Raw genomic sequence first — 25,000 nt, 5'->3', positions numbered from 1 at the left:
CAAAAAACAAAAGGCAAGATCTAACAACGGAATACAACGTTAATGTATTTTGCTATGAATGGAAAAAATAATCTACGTTTCGGTCACTGCGCTTGTCAAACTGGATAGACGGGGAGAATATATATATATATATATATTATATATATATATATATATAAAATATTATTTGAGACCAAACACTATTTTGCAAAACAAACAAGGAAAGACTTAATCAATACATAAAATTTAATAAATAGTCAAAAAAACCGCACTACAATCGTTTCTTGTCTTGATCGACAATCTTCAGGTGGACTTCCAATAATTCAGTTACAATAATTTGTAACTGAATTATTGGAAGTCCCCTAGATTGTCGATCAAGACAAGAAACGATTGTAGTGGCGGTTTTTTTGACTATATTAAATTTTATGTATTGATTAAGTCTTTCCTTGTTTGTTTTGCAAAATAGTGGTTTTGTCTCAAATAATATTTTATAATATTTTACTATAAAAATGGATTTAATCTAAATCTGATTTTTTTTCCCTGAATTTGGATATATTCCCTAATATTATTATATATATATATATATATATATATATATATATATACATATTATATGTATATATAATATACGACGGGCTTTCAGTTTCCGTCCACTAAATTCGCTCACAAGGCTTTGGTCGGCTCGAGGCTATAGAAGATGACACACGTCCTAGGTGCCACGCAGTGGGACTGCACCCGGAAACATGTGCGGTTTGTAAGTAACCTACTTACCACACATCCACTCCTGCGCCAATATATATATATATATATATATATATATATATATATATATATTAATATAATATTATATATATATAATATGTATATTTATATATGTATATATGTATGTATATATATATGTATACATATATATATATATATGAAATAATGGAGTTGAACGACTAGTTAACAAATACTTATATATATATATGTAAGTAATATATATATATATGTATATATTTATATATGTATATATGTAGATATACATATATGTATATATATATATATATATAATATATAATGTATGTATATATATATATATATATATATATATATATATACATATATATACATATATATATATATATATATATATATATATATTATATATATTATATATATATATATATAATATAATATATATATATATGGAATTATACAATGTGTGCATGCAAGAATATAAAAGTGCTCTACTAGCTTGGATTGTAACTTTAAGACTTCCAGGAGTGATATCATACCTGAAGCCAGGCCTCAGAAGAGTTGCATCGGGAAAGCCTTCCAAGTTATTAGAAACAACAAAGTTATTCACAATATGTCATAGGATATGCTATTCAGAATAGCAAACACAAAATATTAGTTTCTACGTGTTCAGGAAGTTTTTAATATCATGCTGGTTTATTGGAAATCTTTTCAATAAAGATATTATCGTATAAATGTAAATTTTCTAGAACTATGGAAAGTAATATTCTAAGCAAAGCTTGAGACATTATGGAACTGACAAAAAGTCATATTTTGAAATTGATCTTACTTCTTTATATGTTAAGTAATTGCCAATCCTGAATAGCGTGAATATTACAAAAGAAAACAAGTGAAACCAATTAAATATCTCTGCGTATTCAATCGAATTGATAGACTCTTATAAAATGTGTAAGTTATCCATATATTATACGTAAAATCGCAAGAGACAATTATCTTTGGAATTCGTGTTCGAAGTACATGTTCAAAAACATCAGAGCCACTGTCATCGTGACAATGACTATTCCTAACTAACTTATAGTTTTATAACATGTAAATGATACTATATATATATATATATATATATATATATATACAATTAATGGCAATTATATAGGTGAATCTATTAAAATACTGATTTCCGACATCAGCCTGTTATATATAATATAAATGTTAAGACGAAAGTTAAATGTTTACCGGTATCGCACTACTTTATGCTTTGAAAGGTTTTTGAAAAGGTTTCAAAATTCCAATATCAATTCAGAGAAACGTTTCAATGAAAAATAAATAAAGTGAATGTTACTTTTGGTAATTTCTTTCGTATTATTGCCACCTTTATGAAAGAAATATGTGACGGTACAATAACATGATCAAGCTACATTTAATATATAGTTATGTTTAAAATGCTGCGACATGAATATCTTTTAAACAAAGCAACTAAACTAGGAATAGTTGTTAGCAATAATAGAAATGTAAGGATAATGCTCATAAGATATCTGGCATTATAAGTCTCTCATATCAGAGAAACTTATGATAGCCGATATTTAGCCGAATATTAAACAAAAAATATTGCATTTAAGTATATTGAATTTAATTTCGAGATGGTGATCAAAATTCTTCTCTCTAAATATTTCGACTCTATAACTGAACACTATAGAAATTTACAGCGCTAAGACAATTACAACAACTGGATTCTAAATGGTATTTATTTATATTATAAATAAATTGAAATATTTATGATGTGCTACATCTGTATTCAACGCCATCCAACATATAGCAACACCGGTAGTTTTTTCATTGTGTCAAATGTTTCAATTATCTTTGATTCGGTTCCCTAGTATGATTGTTGAAAATGTAACACTCGGACATATGTCATTATAAGAAACCCTTTCTACTATGGGTAGGAGGCCTGAAATTGAAGGGAAGGGTGCTAGTCGATTGCATCAACTCCATTTCTCAACTGGCACTTATTTCATAGATCCCGATGGGATCAAGTGCAAAGTTAACCTCAGCGGCGTTTGACGACAATAATTCCGGATGAAATGCCACTAAATATTTTGCCAATTTGGTAACGCCTCTGCCAGCACTTAGAGCTACTACTACTACTACTACTACTACTACTACTACTACTACTACTACTACTACTACTACTACTACTACTACTACTGCTGCTGCTACTACTACTACTACTACAACTTCAACTTAGCTTCATATGTATGCGTAACATGAAGTAATCCAGTTCTGAACACTTGATCGCTCAAGGGACGTTAAAATAAGTAGCTAAAATAATTCGTAGTGCTACACTAAAATGTGAAAATAGCAGTATTTTTATTCCTGCTTTGACACTGTACTGAACACCGCTAGCTGACATAATACAGATTACATAAGAACGTAATTAGATATAACAAATGTGTATATACATACATACATACATACATACATACATACATACATATATATATATATATATATATATATATATATATATAGTTCAAATTTATAGAAAAACTAAGACGAAGATAGGTGCAGGAACAACAAGCAAGTTAGTTTGATGCGCAGGAAAAATGGAAAAGTATTTACGTTTCGAGCCTATACTCTTCGACAGAAAGGAATAAAAAGAAATAGCTAGAGAATGAAAAAAGACCATTTTGAGTCCAGTGGCGATTGATGCATTATATGGCAAATGCTGCATTATATGTACAAGGTGTGCAGGCTAACAGTGACAATTTGCATGTTAGTAACAGAAGACACAATGTCCCATGCAAAAATAAATGTATTTTCAAAATAAAAAAAAATATATCAGGTAAATTATAGCTGGGAGATAACAATTTGCTCAAATAACCTTCCCCAAATACCACCACTCCTTAAAACACTTTCGGAACGTTTTGCATGCTTTCCTCCCTGTGCTCCTGGAAGGAATCTTCAATCACTTCTTGGATTTTGGCCAACAGCTATGTTGGCCAACATCCAAGCAATGCGGTTGGTGTCTTTCTCAACTATATTCCACACATAGTAATCTATGGGATTGCAAGCAAGGGAATTAGGAAGATAGAAATTTGGGGATTCTGAAATAGAAATTTCCGACAAATGCCTCTGACTCTCTTAGGAGGTATTGCAAAGTGTTGAATCCTGCTGCCACACATACGACTTGCCACCAGCAATCATCTCCAGCCAGCGATTAATGTCAGTCTCCAGTCGTCTGAATTGGGCCTAAGACTCTGTTCAAAGATGTGGGAATAATTACGGCGAGAAAACTTAGTCGTAACTCCTACTGTGTCTCTTCCTACTGGTTACGGTTTTGTAGTCTCAGTTGCAACTACTTATATCAAGTATTACAGTCTTTACAGTGTTCAAAGAACTTAGAGCAGCCGTCATGATGTAGGCATTTTGACACCCGGTGCGAATCATCATGATACAGGAAACTCGTTCCCAACATTCAGATGGTTTCCAATCCTTCATGTCAGCTAACTTTTTCCCAACTACAAATTTAATCTTAATGCTCTCCAATGCCGTTGATTGTTAACCAATACATCCAGGTTGCCTTCAAGAAAGGAAATCTAAAAATCGTAAAATATAGCCCGAACACCCTGTGCATAACACACACACACACACACACACACACACACACACACACACACACACACACACTTTTGTATATGTACCTACGTATTTTGTATTCTTTTCTTCTATTAGTTGTTTTAATCTTTTGACTACGGCCATGCTGGAGCACCCTCTTGAAGGGTTTTAGTCGAAAAAATCGACACCAGAACCTATTTCCCGAGCCTAGAACTTATTCCGTTGTTATCTTTTGACGGACGGTTAAGTTACGGAGATGTAAACACACCGATACCGATTGTCAAGCGGTGATAGGGGGACAAACACAGACACAACCACACACACACACACAAACACGGACACACGCATATAATAGCTACCAAATCCACTCACAAGGCATCGGTCGGCCCGTGGCTATAGTAGAAGACACTTCCCCAAGGTCTGAATCGGGAAACGTATTGTTGGCACGCAAGCTTCTTAACCACGCGTATATAAACCATAGTGAGGTACCACTTTGAAGAATCTTATTTATTCGTCAAACGAATCTACTCAAGGATTTAACATATTTCAAAGTCTGGTATTTATTCTATCGGTTCCTTGTGGCGAACTAGTAAGTTACCGGGACAGAAACACACCACCAACACCAGTTGTCAAGCAGACATACAAACATGCGCATGCGCACACGAGCACACACACACACACACACACACAGAACGCGCTTTTTTCAGTTTCCATCTACCAAACCCATTAAAGTCTTCGGTCGGCCCGCGGCTAATGTAGAAGATGCCACGCAGTATGTCTGAACCCGGAACCATGTGGATGTGATTCAAACTCCTTACCACATAGTTACATCTGCGCTTATCTATCAATTTACCTATCTATCTAACTATCTATATGTCTATCGATCTATATCTATCTATCTATTTATGTATTTATATATATATATGTTATATATGTATGTATATATATATATATATATGTGTTTGTGTGTGTGCGTATATGTACCTTTTTTTATAAATCCGGAAGAACATTCCAACGATTAAAATGTGCATAAAAATCTATACGATTCCGACATGAAAAAAAACGTTCACTTTGATTAATCTGGAGACACCTGATCGCAATATGTGTGGACGATATCGATGAAGTTGCTAGTAAAGATCGAATAATCAATACTTCCTTGTAGTCATTTTCTTATCAGTCGTAACATTTAATTGGTTATGGCCAGTTCTTATCCATGCAAAAATATCGTCGTTTTCTGTTTGATTTAGTCCCTTCATATAATAGCTGAATTTATTTCAATTGACGGCAAATTTGTACAAAACTCTCTGTCATTTCTGCAACACATCGTTACTCAATTGATTGCAATCGCTAAGAAATTTCTCTATAGAAATCTCCCTCGCCAAGAAAATTAATTAACCTGATGACTAACTAAGCTGCATAATTTATCAGTTCGCTCAAGCGGAAGCCACTTTTTGCCTTTGATACGTTTGCCAACGTGACAATTGAATGAGTTCGTGATCGAGAAGCGTGTCGTCAATTTAAAAGTAACCATAGTAAACGAGAAGATGCAGCAACAGTTATGGTTTACCAACTGGAAACTGTTGAACATGTCAATTACGGAAATTATATTGTGCTATAGCTTGCTATACTATAACACTGGAGGAACGACACATAATAGCTTCTCAAATATTCAATGTTCATTTTCCTTCTGTTAATTTCTCTCAGATAATTTGGTCTATGGTAACAGACCTTTTTAGTTTACGGTACAATGTCTTGCAAATGAGTGCAAGAGAGTGCCATAATTGTGAGTGAGTACTTTTCAAGTTACAACCTGGTTCGTATTTAAATTTTAGTTTAAATCTTATTCTATCAAACTGTATAGAATCTCAAGCAAGATAAGTTCATGGTTTCGAAGCTACATTTATTTGGATTTCATTTGTGGTTCCCGGGTTTACTTTAGTGTATTTAGATTTATTTCGCATGCGTTTTCTAATTTGCACTATACATTGTGGGGATGTGTGGTTATTGTGCTGGTTAGTATGTACGGGGGTCGTTGTACTCACTGTATTGTGTGCGGGTGTTGTGTTGACAATAAAGTGTGAAGTGAAAATAAAGCGTGTATGGAATGTCGTTAACACGAGAGTTTGTTGTGTGCATTTGTGTAGAATTTATGCTGCTAAGTGTTTGTTTCTGTAAATATGTGTGTGTGTATGTGTGTGTGTATGTGTGTGTGTGTATGTGTGCGTGTGTGTGTGTTCTGCAGAAAATAGAATGTTTGAATTGTACTATTGAAGAAAATTCCCTTGCGTGCTACTTGACTTTTCTTTAGCAGTGATATTTTCTAGGCTGCGCAAGGTTGTGCGATCTAGCATCATTGTTACATTTGTGATTAGCTGTTTTGCTATCATATGAAGTACATATTTTTGTTTAGTATCCTGTACAATGGTTCATCTTGCATAGCTATTGTTCCAGTTGATATTGACATTCTTATCTGTAACATACACCCAAATACACATAAATGTTCCACTCTGAAACTAAAGAAGAAAAATTATTTCGTCACATCTTAGAAAATAGGGGCAGAATTTCGGCCCCTTCAGACCCTCCTGCTATAGAAGGGTCTAAATTTAACAATTGAAACTTAAGAAAATATTCACGGTTGCAAAAAATATTCCAAGTTCAAAACATACCAAATGGGAATGCCTTTACAATATTTATAGACACTAGTGTTGTTATAGGCTGGAATGTGACTATTTATTTTACATATAATCTATCTATCTTTCTATCTATCTAGTTGTCTGTCTGCCTGTCTATCTATCTGTCTAGTTGCCTGCCTATCTGTCTGTCTGTCTGTCTGTATATATGTCTGTCTGTCTGTTTATCTATCTATCTATCTATCTATCTATCTATCTATCTATCTATCTATCTATCTATCTATCTATCTTGTTAAAATAACAGCTGGAGCGATTGTACATTCTTATTTCTTTAAAATTCTTTAAGCATAACCTTAATAGCAGGGTACACACGCACACGCATATACACGCATACACACACACACACTGATGCGCACGCACGTATACACATATACTCGTACATACAGATATATGTATATGAACGTGTGCATGTGTTTGTGTGTGTGAATGTTTGCGCATGTCAAGCACTCAAGAAAAAACAAAGAGAAATCATGAAGATAGATGGTGGGAGGTATGTATTTGTTCAGTCGTTGATCATAATCCCTTCAATAAAATCTTCACATAAAATGCATTTCAAACAAAAATATTTGCCATAGTTACACAATGGCCTCCTAATCCTTCTGCAATAAAAAAAATGTGTTTCTCTCTAAAATACAGCCAAATCACACATTGTCCAAAAACGAACTCACGTTGTAATGCATTCAAAATATTCAAGTAACATCAAGTAAATATGCTCTCCATTGTTCAACAAATAATCCATACCGTTACACTAGTAACCCCCATCTACTGTCGTGATTTACATGTCTTTTTTCTTGAATGCCGGAAACAAAAACACGTATGACTGTAGATTCCTTTTTATAATCATGTTTCAATATCTTTGAATGACATGAAACAACTTTGCACTCTCTGTAGCTACCACGTTTTAAGAAATGGTATCAAATTCTCTATGTAGTTATTGGCCTACATTGTCCCCAGTAACAGATACTATATTAGCTACACGTTTTGACGATCTCTAAACACAGATAAACAGCCTAACAAAATGTTGGAGCATAATAACGATTTTTCGAATAAGAATATATAACAAAATTTGTTTTTCAAATAGACATATATACATTAGATTCTTAACAAAAATAGTATAACTTTATTCGAAGAATTGTATGCTGTGCACACTTCTCAATCATAAAACAAATCTTGTTAGTTCAAGCAGAAAAAAAAAAAAACAATAGTTTTTAAAATAAAAAAAAGTAACACATATAGATAAGCCGAATGTCAAGACTAAAATTTTATACCATTTAGAACACGACACCTAACAACATTATTTGCTAAATACTATCACCACTAACTACAAATAGTTAATAAAATAATATGAACAGGATCATTAAACACAACAAAAGAATCATCATCTATAAATGGATAACATAGTGGATCTTCTTTCCCACAGACATTTTACATTACCTTTAAAGACAACAACCGTATAAACATAATGAATGATTAACCCTAACAAATTTAATGTCGGTATAATATATAAATACGTGTTTCGATCTTACCGAAAATGAAATTATTGTGCAAGCTATGTCTTTTGTCTTATCGAGACTTATAAGCAAACACTGAAATCCAGGCAGAGCTATTGTCCTAGTTTGTTGGATACCTCTTGACACTAAAGTGGTATTTCACAACTCAAGTGATTCAAGCGTTAACACTTCAAACTATAAATTCAAGTACAACTTCATCTGAAGACATTTAAAATTTACATTAACAGCGCTTGAATACTTTTGTGTAACTAAATGCAATAAAATAGCCTACTATTTTTTTGTATTCTTCATAGTTTTAATCCGTTTCCTGTCGAACATTACTTTGTCTTGGTAGTTTTTCCTACATTTAATCTAATTATCCTCTGAATGCACCAACGATTGTTTTTCATAGAACATAGAGTCGGATTCCTCCATGTAATTCCTCCATTTTCACAAGAAGACAAGTTCCTATTCACCATAGAGGCGCTCCATATTCCATTAGATGAAGATACAAAAATTAAAGATGGATTCCTCACCAGAGAACATTTTTACTACGTTAGAGATATTTTCTTCTTCATAGTTCCACTAAGTTTTTCTTTTTTAATATATGCATGCTATTTTCGTTTTCTTTTTTTACTAAATACATGTCTGCCAATCCACTTCGGCCACAATTTACTACTTATTCTCAACCGACACGATGCTACTGTTGTGAAAGTGTGTATGGCAGTCCCTTAGTTCCAGTTGTTGTTGCTTGGCGCCACTTCGAATAAATCCATTTGTTGTTTTAGAAGTTATGAACAGAAAGACCTGAAGTAGATTTTATTGCTACCAGTTAAGTAGCTGTCACTCCTGACTTGGATATTGAGTTTTAAGGCCTTAGTCTCCACCCACTCTACAGGGCACAATTTCGGGAATGTTTTTCATCTTGTGAAGTCCTGAGACCTTTTATGTATAATCTTCCTACTGTAGGCACAAGGGCTGGATTTTTGTGGTCAAGTGGGCGATCAATCACGTCGACCCAAGTACTTGACTGGTATTTAATTTATCGACCCCGAAAGGATAAAAGGCAAAGTCGACCTTGGACAAATTTGAACACAGAACGTAGCGACCGGCGAAATACTGCTAAGCATTTCGTCCAGCGTGTTAACGATTCTGCATCTCTCTGCTTTGACGTGTTATGTATATGTTGATCCCACATGATCACGTATCCCCTCACTCACACACTCACAGACAAATCACAATGACGCGCGCGCACTCCTACCTCTCACAGGCAAATGCACACAAATTTTCGACGGGGCGCTCCATATTTTCTGATACTAAATTCCAATAATATTGTTAATGCAAAATTCCCTTTGCAATGGTATTAATAAAACCTCATATTTCAAAGAGAAAATAGTAATAGTTGAATGGTTAATAATTTCTTCTAAAATTGTATTTTCCCTGATATGCATCTTGTCATTATGATAATAATCAAATGTACTTTTGTTTGCGAATGAAATTCAAAATAATCAGTCACATTTATAACAATAGAGCAGACATTCGTAAGGCTCATAGTTATAAATGTATTTTATATTTATTTTCATGTATTTTATTAAACCAAATGCCACTTCATATCTAATCAACTTCATATTTGCTAAACGCTTTCTTATATTAACAGCTGTGTTTATTGAGTCACACTTTATCAAGACTTATAGTAAAATTACGAAAACACACACACACACACACACACACACATATATATATATACATACACATATGCATATACATATATATATATATGTACATATATATATATTATATATATATATATATATACACATATATACATAACACATATATGTATATATATATATATATATATATATATATATATATATATATATATATATATATATATATAATATATATATATACAAACACACATACACACATATTTATACGAAGTGTTGTAAAGAAGATCTGATGCAATGGCACTGATGTCATGTTAGCGTTCTTATATGAAGATACATAATAGTACAAAGAAAGAAAATTAGTAGGAAATGCTGGAGCAAATAAATATAAGAAATATAACTTTACGGGTAGCGACATAAACATTTAGTTATAAAAATAAATTTGATGACATTAAACGTGATCTGGAAATTAATCATATGCGGCAAGGTATCATTTCAGTGTTCACTATCTCTACACTCTTCTTTCAAATGCCTCTGTTTGTTATCCACTTTTCAATATTTACAGCGTTCATTCATCTTATTTAACTGCTAACCTATTGCACAGAGGGTCATCCGAGCCACACTGCGTAACTCTAATAAAGCAACAGGGAAAAGAGTTTGACATGGTCTAAACTGATGCTAGTTTTATTTATTTTCAGTTCATTGATTTTTCATGAATCTTCACCTGAAACGAATTACCAAATAATTATGATTTGCAGAGCGTTAAATAACTCTGCGAATTTAGTTGGTTACTAGTTCGTTATTGTTTAAGTAATTAATATCAACATACTTTGAAATATATTTTTCTCCTCTCAGTGTTTAACCAGACACTCATGAAAAATCAATCTAAAATCAGTGGTTAGTCATCCATATGCTTATGTGACAAAATCGCCTATATTTCATGTTTGAAACAATGGTATAAATATTTAAGGTTCCCAACATGAAATGGATATTAAGCTTCAAGTATGTGAACAGAGCAAATGCGGCACTTTGTTAAAATGCTCGATTCACATCCCGTATAAGTAAATTTATATATCACCAGCACAACTCCTGCCCTCAAATGGAATATGTATATTGGTTGCCCACCCATTATACTGCCACAATTAATATAATGATTAATAATCAATATTTATAAGCAAGACTAAATCAAGATTGGAATAGTTTCTGATTAATGGTGTTTCTGATTGCATTTAAGCCCATTATACACTGTATAATCTCCTAAATGTTTAAACTTTTTCTCTACACACAACGCTCCTGTTTATTCTTCTATAATTGGGTTTCTTTCTTTCTATGTTATGTTATAGTCCTTTATCGATATCAATATCTCATTATAATAATAGTTGATATAAATTTTGGTTGAGTGGTTGATTCTCCACTCACCCTTTACATCGAATAGAGGGCGAGATACAACGTAAAAGAGAGATACAGAGAGAATTAAGTCGAGTACGCATGCCAGGCTTAGCCCCACACAAAACGTAAATGACACTAGACACACCTACACAGACTCAGGGAAAAAGAGTCAGAGACAGAGGGGTGGGAGAAAATGGGTGTGCGACAGGTGATACAGATGAAAAATAAGGTGAAGTATTCTTCGTAGACAAAATATAACAGCGATGAGTGTATTCATTTTCGAGTGAATGAATATGTACCTCATAGCTTTAATTTATGTAGATATACTTTGAGATAATGATTTTTTAAAGATTAGTATTGGTTTTATCATTTTGTTTCAACATCAAAATATTCGATACAAGTTAAATCATAATTATTGTATGTCGGCGCTATTTTCTGACGTTACCATCGGCGGCAAGAGTATAGTTTCAAAGTTATGCGAGATGAGACGAGTGAAGCTGCTATTCCTATATTATTCTCATATTACACATAATTTTACTCACTTCATTATTTTCTCTTCATTGCTGTACATATCAGCTTTTATATTATAATTCTAATATATAGATACAATATACATGTACATAACATAATTAATCCAACAGGAAAATGACAATAGTCTCAATTAGATAACATCTTACACTTTCTTGCATTAATGTATATAGATTGATACTTTTCTAAAGTGTCAGTCAATTATTAGGGAGTCTGTTAAAGTCCTAACTTCAATAATGACAATGGTCTCTCTCTCTCTTTACTCTTTTACTTGTTTCAGTCATTTGATTGCGGCCATGCTGGAGCACCGCCTTTAGTCGAGCAACTCGACCCCGGGACTTATTCTTTTGTAAGCCTGGTACTTATTCTATCGGTCTCTTTTGCCGAACCGCTAGGCGACGGGGACGTAAACACACCAGCATCGGTTGTCAAGCAATGCTAGGGGAACAAACACAGACACACAGGCTTCTTTCAGTTTCCGTCTACCAAATCCACTCACAAGGCATTGGTCGGCCCGGGGCTATAGCAGAATACACTTGCCCAAGATGCCACGCAGTGGGGCTGGACCCGGAACCATGAGGTTGGTTAGCAAGCTACTTACCACACAGCCACTCCTGCGCCTCAGTCAATAATAATAAACATAATAATAATAAAAACGATTACTATCTTACAGTAAAGTGGTGTGTCGATTCTGGATGACCAGTCATACGCACCAGTAACATACAAAGTAATGGAAACCCACTTTAATTTCCTTTTTAGCTCATGAAAAGAATTCCGAGCTAAGAAACAACGAGCAGTTTTAGATTTCTAGTGTGTCCGTTCCATTTAAATTAAATCGGTTCTATAATTTAAGAGATAACTCTCAAACCCATATCACAACATTAAAAAAAAAAATATCCTTTCTCTCTCAATAAGTCAGGTTACTTGAAAGCAAGTAAGGAATCTGTTTCTTGCATCAATAGAGAAAGCTAATGGATTTTTCCAGCTGCTTCATTTTATGCTGCCAACATGCCTTTAGAAATGAAGTTTAGTAGATGAAAGTTTACATCAAAGTTCAAATGCCCGGACAAATTCTAAATGGAAATTCGTCTATATTTCTATAGAAACAAACAATTGTTCCTTACATTCCTACATGCAAATAAATATATGAGCATTATATATATAAATATATATATATATATATATATATATATATGAAAAAACAAGTCAAAAATAGAAAATGCTAAAATAATTTTATAGTGAACATTTCAGTACGGTTTCGGTCATTTTGAGACCTTTTCAACTGTAACGATTAAATAATTAAATTTAGAAAAATTAGAAGAAAAGTTTTTTTAAAAGAATATTTCTATAGTAGTGTTCAGATTTAAGTGGCATTCTGCCTTTCTCTGACTCCCTTGTTTGCACTTGTGTGTCGGAGGTCGTTGTGAGTTCTTGGAAGGGTAGTAGAGGAAGAAGGCTGGTGGGGAAAGGGGGATGGGAGAATCTGGGAGTGCCCTGATGGTCGTATTTTGAATGGTCATATATATATATATATATATATGAATGGTATATATATATATATATATATGTATGAATGTGTGTATACGTATACATAAACACACACACACTATATACATGCATATATATATACATATGTATATATACATATATATACACACAAACATATGTATAATATATATACATATATATACATATACAAATGTGTATATATATATATATATATATATATATATATATATATATATATATTATATATATATATATATATATAATAGTTTTGCTTAGGCATAGCAATACTATTAATCTCCATATACCTATTTAATTTATAGTAGTGTTAAGAGAGTACAGTGCGTAATATCAATTAATGAATGTGAATAAAACAAGAGTTACATAATCTCATCCAGTATCTTTCGGTTTCTGTTAAAAGATGCATTGTACTCAAAGATGAGTGCATCTGTATCATTCTTAGCTTCCAAAAGGCCATTAAAATGCAAGTTTATTTCCGAAAGGAGTTAAATTGCTTTTCGCAATGGAAACACATTACATCACAATGGCTCCGAAGATGCTACTGCCTGTAACCCCCTTGGAGATATAAAATGTAACCGCATAACTACGAAAGGAATGTTTCTGATACCGTCTGCTGAAATGAAGGTGTCGTGGTATTGACTAACAGTAGTTTAGAAATCTCTCTACATTTAAACGGCAAAATGTCTGCGTGTGTGTACTTTATACAAATCCACAATTTTTCAGTTAGAGGGCTCGCACTTTCTATAGTCATTCAAAACCGTCCAAGGGTAGTCTTGCACATCTTTACATTTCCCCACAGTCACCCCACAAAGCCATTAAAAAAATCAACAGATGTGACTTTTTTTTAAATTTTCTCTCCAAAACCCAATCAAAGTGCCCGAAACTTGATACGCCAATTGAATGTCAGCTAGCTGCATGTAATTGGTCGGAGATTTGGATAGTACTCGCGTGTATGTGCGCACGCACGCAGCTGTGTATGCATGCACTAGCACTATGACCCGGCGTTGCCGGGTCATAGTGCTAGTCTAAAATATAATGTTGAATGAATTGTAATTTAGAAACATGCCAAGAAATTATTAAGACTAAACATAGCTGAATACTCGCAAGTCTTAGATAGTGATATGCTGAAGGAAATATATTGAAATATATATGTATGTATGAGGAATCAAATATATGTGACACAATATATCAAGGCCTTATTTCGATGTTGATATCAGATACTCATTTATTCATTTTGCAAGTTTGCTTTAGTTATAATCCAGTAAACTATAAGCTTGCCAATGAATTTTTCGAAAGAAAGAAATCTGCAGCTCTTTCATCTGACATGAAAGACAAGGGTAGTAGACATAGATAAAGCATAAATGGTGAAATCTCTTTTAGAAAATCCGCTTCATTACGGTCCTAGAAAACAAGAGCATTACTCAAACGCACACAAATGTATAACTGCATAAACACTTTCCAGACATACACTATCTATCTATCTATCTATCTATCTATCTATCTATCTATCTATCTATCTATCTATCTATCTATCTATCTATCTATTTATCTATATATATATATATATATATATATAATATATATATATATATATATATATATATATTATATATATATATATGTATCTATCTCTCTATCTATCTATCTATCTTTATCCATCTATCTATCTATCTACCTATCTATCTATCTATCTATCTATCTATCTATCTATCTATCTATCTATCTATATATATATATATATATATGTATCTATCTCTCTATCTATGTACCTATCTATCTATCTTTATCCATCTATCTATCTATCTATCTATCTATCTATCTATCTTTATCCCTCCATCTATCTATCTATCTATCTATCTATCTATCTATCTATCTATCTATCTATCTATCTGTCTGTCTGTCTGTCTGTCTGTATGTCTGTCTGTCTGTCTGTATGTCTGTCTGCCTGCCTGTCTCCCTGTCCGTTTGTTTGTCTTTCCGTATGTTGTTCTGCCTGTCCGTCCGTCAATTCATCCCTCCATCCATACGTTACTGGAGCTGTAAAAATCTGTAAAATTTCCTAGGAGTTTATCATTTAAGTATATATGAGCGTGTCTAGACATGTAACTATATGCATAAGAAGGCATACATAAAACAAGCATACAAGTCTGCACATATACATACATACATGCATACATACATACATACATACATACATACATACATACATACATACATACATACATACAAAAATACTCAGTTGATGGTGAAATTCCAATGAAAGAACCTTGGAGCTAGATTAGAAATCGACTCTTACTCTACTGGCAAGATATCTTGAAATATAACTGAATGAAGAAATGCATACGTATATATGCATAATTCAATTAAATTGTTATTCAGTATGGCATGAAGTTTCATGTTATTTTTGATCAAATTACCTATTTGTAATGTGTTTATGTAGTTCACAATAACTAGGTTGAGATATGTTACAGAACTATGTACATATGCCTGAAAATAGACTTGTCATTAGAAAAATTGTTTGTAACACATTTTAAGGAGTTGAAAGAAAAATTATAATGTTGCTAAGTAAACGTACGACAACCTGCACTCCCTCAAATTCACCATTCTTGATTAAGGTTTTAGCTGCAAACGCAAGTGAATATCATTGAAAACCCACAAAGTACTTGCTAGTGACTGTCATCGAAAAAACCACAAAATACTTGCTACAGAGGGATACAGTGATGTCCATGTAAAATAGACAAAGTTTTTTCTGTTTTGCACACAGATAATACAGAAAGATATGTTTTTGTATACGATGATTACGATAGTTTTCATAAAGTTGTTTAGCTTTATTAGGTTTCTCAGTACAAAGCACTGTACTGACGTGGTTAAAATGTTATATATCATAAGTTCTGAGTTAGTTAGGCTTACGTTTAATAATTTCAGGGAATCGTCATCTCTAATCTCGTAGGGGTAACAAATGTGTGAAACGAAACTCCAATTACACATCTAACTCACTGTGATTATTCACTCTGCATATCTGATTGTATTGTGGTTTTTGTAATCATAGTGAAAAAGGGTAGTCGTCACATTTCTTTTGTTCAAGAATTATCGAATATAAACCTGCTGTTATATATTATATACTGCAAATACCTTCTCCTTCGATGATTGAAAGAAAAAAATATAAATTGACGAGAGGAATGTTTAGCGAAATGCTGGATCATTATAAAATCTGATTGGCAACACATCGCTTTACCGTCGCCATGGTTTTTAATTTCAGGTACTTTGATATTGCTGAAGATAATATGAATTCGATAGATAGCAGTCAATGATTAAGCCTAGTGAATTCTCATTTCGTTTAAACTGTTATGCAATACGCCAGATGTACACCTTATGGTAATATGGTATAACGTATTGGAATTCTTTATTGAAGTGAACGTTTTCTTTCTCTTTATAATATCAATAGTTCCGTTCGACAGAGAACAAAGCTTCGAAGAAATTAATACACTTTAATTATTAAAATCTGTAACAAACAACGTTCGCGCACCTCCACTCCCACAGTAATAGCTATCTATCTATCTATCTATCTATCTATCTATCTATCTATCTATCTATCTATCTATCTATCTATCTATCTATCTATCTATCTATCTATCTATCTATATATATATATATATTTATCTATCTAACTATCTATGCCGAGGTAGGGCGAAGGACACCGCGAGTGTTGCGTTGCTCTCAAGCAACTCCGCGGTCCCGGGTCGACCTTGAGCGACTGCATCACAACCAAAGCATTCTATAGAGGATTAGTGGAGGGGAGGTACGACGACGATTTGGGGCGAACCTGGACGTCGACGAGGAATACCTGACCCGCCTGTTCAGGACGACTTTCGGGCCAGGGCCCATGGACAACTTCCAGAGATCCCTGGCCTGGCAGTGCTACCGAGGAGCGCTACCCGTTCGGGATAAGCTCTACAGACACGGCTCGAGAAACACGGGGCCGACCTGCCCGAGATGCGGTCAGAGCGACGAAACCGTTCTGCACGCACTCGTGCAGTGTCCAACAATTTCCGACCTGTGGGCTTATGTCGAACAACTGCTGTCACGTGTGGGACGAGTCGGTTTATCAGCTGAGTCTATCGTCAATATTGTCACGCCTCCTTCCTTCAAACGGGAAGGAAGAGCTATTTTCATCATCCTTGTGGCTATGGCGAAAGAATGTATCTGGTGGACGCGTCTGAAAGGATTGGAGACAAACACTTACCTCTCTGGTCAATCTCTCATCAACTTCTTCAAGTACCACTTGAAAAGGTAAGTGAGAGTAGAGAGGCAAGTTTTGTCTAGCGAATGTTTAAAAAAAAGATGGGTGGATGTAGCAAGGATGGCACGTATGAATGACGAAGCCACCTTGAGCATAATCCTATGAACCCAGAAACTGAAAACAGAGGGTTACCCACTTGCAAACAAATGTGGTAACATATAACAATATTGACCGAGGTTACCGTGGTCCTTTTCGTAGGCTTTTCTACCCACGGATAAACATTCTCTGCTTCCCCCTTTACACCGTACATCATGACACTGTGATACACGATCCCTATTGATCGTTTTTTTCCTCTTCCCCGTTTTTCCTCTTTTTTCTTCGTTTTTCTTTTTTCTTTTCTTTTGTTTCTCTTCCATTTTTCCTTTTTTATTCTTTTTTCCCTTTTACGATGCCTTTTTGATCGAAAACCTACGCCACTGTTTTTTTTATTTCTTTTGTTTTTTGTTTTTTTCTTTCTTTTTTCATCCCCTAAAAGAAAAGCTCTACCTTGTAATTTGTCCCATCTGTGTGCAGCCCTGTTTGGCCAATAAAGAAACTTATCTATCTATCTATCTGTCTATTTATGCGTGTATGTATATGTATGTATATGCGTATATGTATGTATGTATTTATGTGTATATATATATATGTGTGTGTGTATGTCTCTCTCTCTCTGTATATATATATATATTATATATATATATATATATATATATATTAGAAGAAATGAGGTAATCAGAAGAACGGATGGTTTTTATTTACAGATATTTATTTATATATTACATTTTTTACATATATATCATATCAATTAGATCATTAGCGTTTTCTCATTAGATCATTAGCCCTTTCTCCCATTCTAGTGGGGTTTTCAAATCAAAAAATCATTTTTGATTTGAAAACCCCACTAGAATGAGAGAAAGCGCTAATGATCTAAGTGATATGATAAATATGTAAAAGATGTAATATATAAATATATATCTGTAAATATAAACCATCCGATCTTCTGATTACCTCATTTCTTCTAATATATAATACTTGTACATCATCTCCAAACCTTCCAATATATATATATATATATATATATTATATATATATATATATATATATATATACACTACAGAATATTAAAAAAATGGCAGAAGTTATAAATCATAGAGAAAATTGAAAAGGTAAATATGTGAAAATTCAATGGTATGCATAAAATATAAGCGCAAAACGAAAAACAATAATCATATCAATGTAGATGAAGGCGATGTAAATTATCTGCTTAGAATCACATGTTTATTACCCTTTCAGAAGTGTCAGTAGCCAGAGTTGTTACTGGAACAGTGTAGTGTTTGGTGATATTAGTGTTCAGCCCATCCCAAAATATCATCACTGTTACCACCACTACCGCCGCCCCCGCCGCCACGAACTCCAATACCAACACGGCTTCCACAACTGCCTGAACTGCTACCTTAACTAAAGAGTTAATGATCAGCATCAGTGACATTATCATAAGCAGTGTCATGATTTTCTTCACGAATATCATCATGGTCATCATCAAGATCATGCTCACTACCAGAAACATCATATCTATTGTTATTTACATCACCATCATTATCATAATCATCATCGTCTACATCATTAGCATAATCATAATTACTAGCTGGACCCATGAAAAATTCACGGAAAATATAAAACATTTAACATAATGGGGATCAGCCATCTGAATGTGGCTAGGGACAGGGCGGGGTGGTGTAGGTGTTACTGATGCATTTAGCCCCAGGCGATCATCGACGTCACCAGAAGGGCTGACACCATCTCGGTGTCCTTGCCAGCCTGCAAAGGGGGATCAGCCTCCCCGAAGATACGGATACTACATACGGACCGGTTTCGAGGTTATTGCCTCTTGTCAACGCATGGCAAGTACCGTTCTTCGTTGAGGGTCTTCCTCTACAGGCTGGATATATAGGGATTTTCACAGTAACCACAGTCACTGGCGTAGAAAATCCGTTCGAAAACAATAATAAATCTCTGAGCGAGATATAAACAGTAACTGCTCAATAACATTAAAATGTGTGCTGGTGCCTTGAGAAATGTTTCTATATTGTGACAGTTAAAGGCGGCGAGCTGGCTGAATTGTTAGAAAGCTGGGCGAAATGCGTAGCGTTATTTCGTCTGTCTTTACGTTCAGAGTTCAAATTCTGACGAGGTCGACTTTGCCTTTCATCCTTTCGGGGTCGATAACTTAAGTACAAATTGCGTACTGAGGTCGAACTAATCGACTGGCTCCCCCCTCCCCGCAAAAATTTCAGGACTTATGCCTTTAGTAGAAAAGTTTATTGTGACAGTTACAGAAAAAAGACAGAAGTGTAAATCCGATAATCCAACCAAAGTATCTCAGTTACACAAACGTAAACAGAATTACTACTTAGCCTTAAAATACATCGTGCATATTCTGAGAACCCTCTTGGTTTAGTGCTACGGAATGATTTTCTTGTGTTCTTTTATTCTTTTACTTGTTTCAGTCATTTGACAGTGGCCATGGTGGAGCACCGCCCTTTATTAGAAGGAATTGACCCCTGGGACAAACGCAGGAACATTCTCTCTCTCTTTCTCTCTCTCTCTCACACACACCACACACATATATATATATATATATATATACATATATACATACATATATGCATCTATATATATATATGCATATATATCTATATATATACACACACACATACACATATATGTGTATGTGTGTGTATTTTAGTTTTTGTTTACTTATACACATCAATAAACGAGCCAGTTGAACAACTCTGCACGGTTGTTCAATTTGCTAGAAATAACAGCCTTACTCTCATACTATACTCTTGTTAGTATTAAGGAAGGGGAAAATTGAATTAATATTTTGGTTTTGTTCGGCTCTGTGAAATTAATTTTTTTCCTTTAATGCTTTCATTCATTACTTGATACAAGAAAAAAGAATTGGAAAAATCCTGACCACAACAGAGAAATTGTAACATTATAAAAATTGAGAAAGAGAAAGAAAAGGTTGTATTCGAAAGTCAAAAGTTGTATTTTAGCTGAGGTGTAATTTTATAATTCAAACAAATTCAAAATTTTAATTTTGGAACATAAGACTTAATATGTTGTGTGGTGAATGGCCGAATTCAAATGGGTAGAATACCTAAAACAAATGTGTGTGTGTGTGCTGTGTGTGTGTGTGTGTGTGTGGTTGGGCCTTTAATAGCCAGGGGTCAATTTCAGTTCAGTCGTAGGTACGAATTCAAAGGAATTCAGCCACTCCCTTCTACCTCCTCTCTCTCTCTCTCTCTCTCTCTCTTCCTTTTTCACTTTCTCTCTCCCTTGCTCAACACATGCGTCTAATTTAAGTATCTTAATTTTTCCATTATGCTCATTGCTGCTTTGGTGGACCAGCAGGCATAGGTGTTGAGTAGTAGTAGTAATGCAACACATTCCAGTAATTACAAATTATAAATTTTTATGTAAGCAACAAAATTTCTTTCAACAATTTCTTTCTCTTAACCGTGACAGACGCGTCAGGTACATACAAACAAAATTGGCGCATTAATATTATTGATCATCAAAATTACCACCATCATCATCATCATTTCAGCCAATATTCCCTCGGTTTAAAACCCAAAATTAAAAAAAATACATAAGCGGCGTACATAGAGTAAATTTGCATCAGTGTTCAATCAAATCATTGGAGGGATTCACTCTTTTATTAGGATCTAAGTGAAAATTTTATGCTGTTGGCCTACATTATCTTAAAGTTGGCGATGTGACTAAATTCTTCGATATTATTGTAAATAGCTCTTCAAATTGTTCAGTTTATGAAATAACGCAAATATGAACCACGATTAAATAATAACGTTGTATCTTTAAACATAATACAAGTTTAAACAGTTATCTTTAACGATAGCTTTGTTTATCAGGTGGAAGAGACAATCCCGAGAATATCAAAATACTGAGAAAATGATGAAGAAATAGATCAAATTAACTATATCCGCAGAAGATAACTCGAATCAGCGAGCAGTAAATTTGGTGCACGTAAGAGGAAATATTTCAATGAAGAGCAATTACGTAAGTTTAAACTGCTTGTAAACTTAAATCTTACGCTTCAACTGAATCAGTGCAGGGTTTATTAAGAGGAGCAACAATAATTGTAAGCACGTTTGCTTTAGTGGGTGAAAGTCAACATGAAAATATTGGCGTAATAAAACAAGTGCCCAACAAATTTCAAGACATCCTACTTATGTCATAGATCTCTTATAGGGTGTGTTTTTCATTATTTTCATTTCAATGCACATAGGTATGCGTTTACGTATGTAAATATATGTATGCATAAAATAATACCAGTTTCGTCTGGGGTCTACTTTTCCTGTCCAGAACGTCATGACCTTGTGCCAAAATTTGAAATCAATATTAGTCTACATCGCAAAGATTCGACGTAAGAAAGCATGAAATTTATTACGTTAATGCTATGTAAGAAGTATTCAATAACGCTTCAAAGTAAAACTCTCTTTCGAAAGGAGCAAAATTTCAATTTTAGGCTACACGAACATGAATTCAGTTTCACGTCCTTTCACTACAATTTCTGTGTTTCAGAACAAAATGTTTTGGCGATTGATGCGTGGTTCAATACAGGTATGTGACTTTGTCTTTCTTTGCTCTGACTGAAAACGTTTTTGCACGATTGTTTATAAGTTTATAGACCTGACTACATTTTCATTAGTTCAGCGCCGTAAAAATATTTTTCAAACTCTTGGGGATGCGAAAGAACGATCCCAAACAGCTTTCCATTTCTCCTTTGCTTCATGAGTTGCTGTTTACAGTTACATTTGTATTGGGGGTAATTTGTAGTGTGTTTGCGTAAACATACCCTCATACACGTTAGTATACATATCTATGTTATACTATGACTAGACCAGACTTTAGTCTTCTCTGTACTCATGTATCCAATGGCTTCATTTCGTGAGCGTCTTTGAAATCGTTTCCTGAATTGATATTTCAATATTGTTTCCTATTTCAAAACATGAAAGTGGAAATGTGATTATTTCATGTTATAATGAGAGGACGAGAGAGGGACAGGGCATCAATGTAAGGGTGAAATGTCTAAAGCAACAGTTTATACACTGTGCAGATATCGACTAATAAAATATCCAAATCTATTATAAAAATATGAGGTGTTGTCGTTAAGTCTAGTAGGAAAATATGATTAACGTGAAAAAGGATGAAAAAGATCTATTTATTAGAGAAAAACGCTCAGGACGACATTAAAAGGAGATTAAAAGAAAGAGTAAATAAAATATTGTTGCTGTTGCTGTTATTGATTTCAGAAGAAACCTATTGTTACAAAATCGCTTTGAAGGACTATTGAAGTCAAGATCCTTCCTGGTATCAAAAGTGTTCTAGACATTATAGCTACTAGCTACAATAACAACAATAACAGCAACAACAACTACAATAATAACAATAACAATAAAAATAATGATAATAACAATTACAAAAAAGGCAAAAGATAATGAACAATTAAGAAAACATGATATAGCTACTACTGTAAAACAAATAAATAAATAAATAATATAATAATAATAATAATAATAATAATAATAATATAATAATAATAATAATAATAAAATAATAATAATAATAATAATAAAAAATAAAAATAAATATAATAATAATAATGATGATGATGATGATAATTCGAAGTTAAACGGACGGAATAAGATTGAAGCTATCAACCACGTGGGTGGTTTCACTACTTAGATATGTAGCAGTGGTGGTCGCATAGAGTGTAGACGAATTAAACAGTTTAGACACAAAGACAAGGAAAGTACTGACTAGATATGGACACTCCACCCAAAAAGTGACAGACTGTAAGTACCAAGAAAAAGAGTAGGAAGAGGACTGATTGGATGTGAACACAGCATTAGAGCAGAAGAAAAGAACATAGCATGGTATGTAAACAGTTCCACAGAACCGCTATTATTCGAAGTAAGAAGGTCAGGCTTGTAAAAGATGGAAAATATCAAAGATAAAGTACTGTACAAAGACTTGAGAATGAATGAATCTATAAATAGGTGGATAAAGAAAAGAATGCACGAACAATTTCATAGGGATGTTGATGATAAGACAGACAGAGAAAAAAGATGGCTGTGGAAGTCTAAAAGTGATTTAAAACAGGAAACGGAGGCTCTAATCTGTGCTGCCGAAGAAAGTGATAAGTGCAGAATTTGTGGACAAAATGATGAAACCGTATGTCATATTACCAGTCAATGTACGCCACTAGCCTAGAAAGAATATAAGGGCCATCATGACAATATAGCAAGGATTGTCCATTGGATACTTTGCAACAAATATGCACTTCACAGAGAAAATGTGGGACGAGCATATATCCGTAGGCATCATCGCAAATGAAATACAAAGATCCTGTGGGATTTTATGATTCAGTGCAACAATGAGATAGAGAATAGGAAGCCAGATATAGTCTTAATTGGAAGAGAAAGCAAACAATGCTGGATATAGCATGTCCAGCTGACATGCCCAAATGACAACAATGTATGCGATATGGAAAATAAATGTCGATAGTTATGACAGTTTAGCTTAGGAGTTTAGGCAGTTTGGTCGATTTAAAAGGTGGCAGTAGTACCAATGAGTGTCGGAGCCCTGGGAACAGTGAGTAAAAGTCTTGAGAAGTACATAGAACAAATATGGGCTGCAATAAGTGTGGAGCACTTGCAGAAAACAACACTGCTTGGAACTGCTCGAATACTCCGGATGGTGCTCGAAAGATATGTTGTGTTAGCGTAGTTCACTGGTATTGAACAGCTGAAACTGTAGTACATCTCCAGCGTTAGAATCTGTGCAAAGACAATAAAATATTAATAATAATAATAATCATTATTATAAATGCCCTGATGCAGTACCAGGCAATAACTTATATGGGTTCTCATCATGCCTAGTTGGGCATGTCCCTTAGTGGCTGACGATATGTGCATCGCTGATCACGAGGAGAAGTAATGGGGTAGTATTATATCCATGTGTTGAGTAGAATTCTTTGGGGTTTAGATACATCACATCTGTAAACAT

The 25,000-nt window shown here is 33.9% G+C and overlaps 2 protein-coding genes across 8 annotated transcripts in view; both read right to left on the bottom strand.

The window, feature by feature from the left end:
- The window catches only part of LOC115216514 (probable G-protein coupled receptor CG31760), an 895,090-nt gene that overhangs the window by 586,293 nt on the left and 283,797 nt on the right, over positions 1–25,000 (bottom strand). The gene's annotated exons all lie outside the window — the stretch shown is intronic.
- The window catches only part of LOC115216243 (nonsense-mediated mRNA decay protein 2-like), a 42,703-nt gene continuing 37,074 nt past the window's right edge, over positions 19,372–25,000 (bottom strand). The window contains exon 2 of the mRNA XM_029785440.1: positions 19,372–19,550. Coding sequence (XP_029641300.1) covers positions 19,372–19,550 — 179 coding nt within the window. The remainder of the gene's footprint in view (positions 19,551–25,000) is intronic.

The sequence above is a fragment of the Octopus sinensis genome, linkage group LG10 (genome assembly GCF_006345805.1).
Source record: "Octopus sinensis linkage group LG10, ASM634580v1, whole genome shotgun sequence".
Taxonomy (NCBI): domain Eukaryota; kingdom Metazoa; phylum Mollusca; class Cephalopoda; order Octopoda; family Octopodidae; genus Octopus; species Octopus sinensis.
This window is presented reverse-complemented; position numbering and strand designations above follow the sequence as displayed.